This window comes from Priapulus caudatus, unplaced genomic scaffold (genome assembly GCF_000485595.1).
Source record: "Priapulus caudatus unplaced genomic scaffold, Priapulus_caudatus-5.0.1 Scaffold666, whole genome shotgun sequence".
Lineage (NCBI taxonomy): Eukaryota > Metazoa > Priapulida > Priapulimorpha > Priapulimorphida > Priapulidae > Priapulus > Priapulus caudatus.
In genome coordinates this window covers 33,126-37,668 of record NW_014577727.1, presented here as the reverse complement: position 1 = coordinate 37,668, position 4,543 = coordinate 33,126, and the positions used below count along the sequence as shown (strand labels likewise).

Here is a 4,543-nt window from a genome sequence, read left to right as displayed (position 1 = left end):
ACCACCAGCATGCAGCAGCAGCAGCACAGCACTGTGCGGGACGGGTACCAGGTACGTGCCGTAGATGATGGATCAGCGGTTGGCGGGACGCGTAGTACACTCAGCCTCCTTCTTCTTCTACCTACTTTTTCTACCTATTGGTGTGTTAGCGCATGCGCAATATCTCACCAGAGGGGTTAGGGGGTATCTCAGCATATATTTCTCTAATAAATTTTTATCGGTAGACCTGTATTTATAATTAGGAGAGCGCCCTAGCCGGTAGGGTACCAAACACTTTATGCCTTCGCGTCCTTCCCCTTGCCTCCCCATGTCCCTAGCTTAGCCTCCTTTTTATTCTACCGCCCCCACCTATCTCACCTGCCGCATTTCCTCAGTCTCTTACCCCCACTCTCCCTCAACATGCTATATTATGAAGCTTTCTTCAGTATGTACTGCACGCCTGAAACTGTGCTCGCGCTGTCGCGCATGTGCAATATCTCCCGAGAAGAAGAATATTTGGCAAAGATTATGCATTTAAATTGAAGAGGAGTTAGTTAAGGCGCGTTTCCATTTTCGTTTTGATGTTTGTGCAGCGGCTATGTTTCCAGTTTCAAATACCTTCGTATTTATGCGTCGTATATGAATCACATAGATACCACACCCCAATTAATTACGTGTTAAAATAATAACCCTAATTAAAGGTGATAATTGGCTAAATCGCTAACCTTAAACACCCAGTCGTTCATAAAAGTTGAAGGCAGTACCTATAGTAGGCCTACTATCGTATATAATAGAGCGTAATAAGTGCTGAATCGGAATTGATAGCTTGCAAGCATTTAGCGCGGGGCCCTTAAAAATGCGGGCACATAGCATATGCTACTTTTGCTAGTTAGTTAATCCGGCAGTGATCGAGTAAGTCACAAAAAGGGCACCGCGGCGCGATTGACCGGCTACGCTCACATAATATTCACAATATTTTTCTACACATCGCGCCAGCACGCGTTATACATTGACTGTATGTTTCTTAGCTCGACCGCTAGATGGCGGTAGTGAAAGACGTTTTGGCCTTTTGGGAAGTATACAAATAATCAAATATATACAAATTACAATGCACTCTGTGTAGTCGTAGTGAACTTTAATGAGCAGTAATGAAGTGGAGTGTTATTGCGCTTACATGTCAACACAGCCGAAACCTGCATGCGTATGAATATGGTATACTACCACTATTACCAAATACAGTAACTGATCACTTCAGAAGTATCACTTTAGCTGGAACATATACCGGTACCCTTCGATTAGCTCTACTAAGCCTCTAGTACTATAGTATCGCTATAGTATAGCCCGCGGATCGCTGCCGCAGGCGATAGTACTAGAGCTACCCTTCGATTTGCCACAGGCACAGGCTCTGCATGTTAGCTCCAAGAAACGGTATTGCTAGGGTTAGAATACCATTGTATAGACAATCCGTCGCACAGCCTGGTCGGGCTAAGGCTCTGCATGTCTCTGTCTAGCCCTCTAGTCTGGGTTCAAGGATAGAGATGATGTCCAGATTGACACCTATGTCATTTTCGTAAAAGTAGGAGTAGGCCCTTTAAAATAGACAGGGGTGTTCTTGAAGCTGTTGTTTGTTTATTTCCACCGAGAAACATTATCACTTTACAGGAAGTGTGGAAAAAACTGCGTTTCAGCGACACTACTCGCCCGTTTCCGACTGTTTCTCACCATTGCTACACGCGATAATTTCGGCCGAGGCTATATTCGCCCGACCGTCGGGTGTGTATGTTGCTACTGTCTATTCGCCCGACCGTCGGGTGTGTTTGTTGCTACTGTCTATTCGCCCGACCGTCGGGTGTGTATGTTGCTACTGTCTATTCGCCCGACCGTCTTGTTGATATCAAGAAATATCCCTAACCCTAACCCTAACCCTAACCCTAACCCTAACCCTAACCCTAACCCTAACAATGGAAGCAGTGGCGCGGAAATTCTAAAAATGGCAATATTGCGAGATCTCGCGCGAGGATAAACTCTCGTAGACTGGTTCATATCCTTATAGACTGTTGGGCGAATAGCTGGCCTTTCGTATACACTCGACTGTCGGGCCAATAGTCACTTTCGATAATTTCCCGTGATTTCGTATTTAGTTAGCATTATATTTTATTGAAACGCTTCAAGTGTCTGTGGAGGGGAGTACTTTCACAAGTACACATACTATCTAAGATACTGAACCTCTGTCTTCACTCCATCATCTTCAATAATTGGTTTAACAATCTGTCATGTTTTCCTCTAAATAATAGAGCTTAACGTTCGTCAAAAGAAGGGCCTCATCGATGCCGACACCTTGGTCCTCACCGTCGAAGACCCAAAGGCACGCGTTGGGAGTGGTGGTGCCACTCTCAATGCACTGCTGGTGGCAGCAGAGTACTTGAGTGCAAAACAAGGCTATACTGTGAGGAAATTAAATTTAGCTGTAATGAAATGCATTCAAAAGCTTTTGAAGCAGTTTTTCAAACTCGAACTTCATGCCATCCCTTAGTTGATTTCAAATTGATGGCTTGTATTAGAATGTAAGAATGAGATATGCACATAAATAAAACATGTATGCTGATTCATGGTTATATAGTTACGTAATTCATTTGGGTTATCATCAAATAAAACAAGTTCTGTCAATTTTTCATCATTTCAAATGAATGGTATCTTTTTCAGGTTGTAAATGGTGACGCATTGACGAATGCATCTATTCTGATTCTCCACATGGTAAAATATCATTTAAGAATACAGAACAATAGAATAGAATAGTATAGATTAGAACAGAAGAATAGTGAATGAAGCATTACATTATTTTCTATTATTTGTTGTTATTAGTGTTGGTGTCATGCCACTAATGGTCCATGACTCGCTCTCTCCCAATATTCAATCTTCCTATGTACAGGACTACTCCAAGTGCAATAATGAGACGGTGGATAATCGTCAGTTACGCTCATAGGGTCTATGTCCCCCAGGGTACTGCCGGAACATACCCTGGTAACTATCTGATATGGTTAGGGTTAGGGTTAGGGAGTAGGCGTAGGCGACTCTCTAGACTCGTTAGTGGAGTAGGCGAGGTACGGTCCAGCATATTAGATAGTACCAGGGTACGTTCCGGCAGTACCCTGGGGGACATAGACCCTCTCAGTGTCAGTTATAACACTCTTATGTTTCCAACTAATTACATCGTGCACATTGCACACAATCAGGCCACAATTAAAAAAAATATTTGTTTGCCCTCACCCGACCCAGGCTGAAAAGTTTGGGTAGGTAGGTAGGCTTTTTATTTATTTTTTGAGGGGTGGTCTTTTTTTATAAATTCAGCATGGTGTCTACATGCTCGGGTGTGCTTGTGTGGAGATACCTTTTATGTTGAACGTTTGTTTTTCTTGGTACATATTATGTATTGCCTACATATTTATATAATGTACAGTGATACAATTTATAAAAAAAGAAAAGAATGGAAAAGATAAATAATTTTGAGTCGGCCCCTTTTTGGTAAGTCGGTCGGGTGAGGGCAAACAAACAATATTTTTATTATGGCCCTGAATATGTTGCTATAACGACCGGCTCGCTCCCAATGTCTCGTGAAACATGCGTGGGTTTGTTCTGTAGGGCCGGGACTTTCCATTCGACCCATGTGGTAGAGCGTTCACTTCGTTACCGGCAACTCAGACCATCGGAGACAAGTACGGCGGACTCCTGTGTAACATTGACAGCCTTTTCGACACTGTCACACGTAAGGTAATCAATTGTCAAGATCTCAGTAGGTATAGTAGTGCTGGTCCAGACCTCTCGATCGTTCCTATATGCCGGCTATGACTAATCATATAGGGAATATTTGTATCTGCAGTATGTCTCAATGATGCTGAGACTGTCGCTGACATTTTAGTTGGCAGGGAAAGCTCCCCCTGGTGTGTGGGTTTGCAGCACTGATATGTTCCTCACTGTGCCACAACATTCAGCAGGTATTATTTTTGATTTTATATTCTATCAATATGTGAATAAATATATTCAAACTTTACCTAGTTTTCGTCGATTATTCTCTCTTAATTATATGACGCCACCAATTTACCTGAAAATCGTATGTGTTCTTAAAAAAAGTTCTTTGAATACGACACGGTTTCACACAGTTTTCCCAAACGTTCACATATGTATTCGGAGCATGTTGATATGCGGCGGCAGCACCAGGTTGTAACTACGGGACACTGGGGGCTGTTGGGGATATTAGGTAAGCACAGTAACAGCACTTGTTTCGCTTCCTTATCATCAGGAACACGATGGCTGTGGCAACACGGCTAAAATCAGCTGCTAGCTCGCCGTGAGCACACATTTATTTCTAGCACGCTGGAAACGCTACACGCTGAATACAATTCGATGCCTAATATCCCCAACAGCCCCCAGCGTTCCGTCATAGACAATAGAACACTAATCCGATAATAAACTTGCGCCACTAAGATGCGAATGGTTGGGAAAACTGTGTCAACAGTGTATATGCTTGCTATTTCACCTGCACCAAGCTCATGTGCAAACAAGTGTT

General features: G+C 43.0%; 1 protein-coding gene across 1 annotated transcript in view; it reads left to right on the top strand.

Moving 5' to 3' along the window:
• Positions 1-1,051: 1,051 nt before the first annotated feature.
• The window catches only part of LOC106812604 (L-fucose kinase-like), a 13,336-nt gene continuing 9,844 nt past the window's right edge, over positions 1,052-4,543 (top strand). Inside the window, exons 1-5 of the mRNA XM_014816511.1 lie at positions 1,052-1,191; positions 2,274-2,425; positions 2,683-2,733; positions 3,619-3,747; positions 3,896-3,971. Coding sequence (XP_014671997.1) covers positions 1,128-1,191; positions 2,274-2,425; positions 2,683-2,733; positions 3,619-3,747; positions 3,896-3,971 — 472 coding nt within the window. The 5' untranslated portion in view covers positions 1,052-1,127. The remainder of the gene's footprint in view (positions 1,192-2,273; positions 2,426-2,682; positions 2,734-3,618; positions 3,748-3,895; positions 3,972-4,543) is intronic.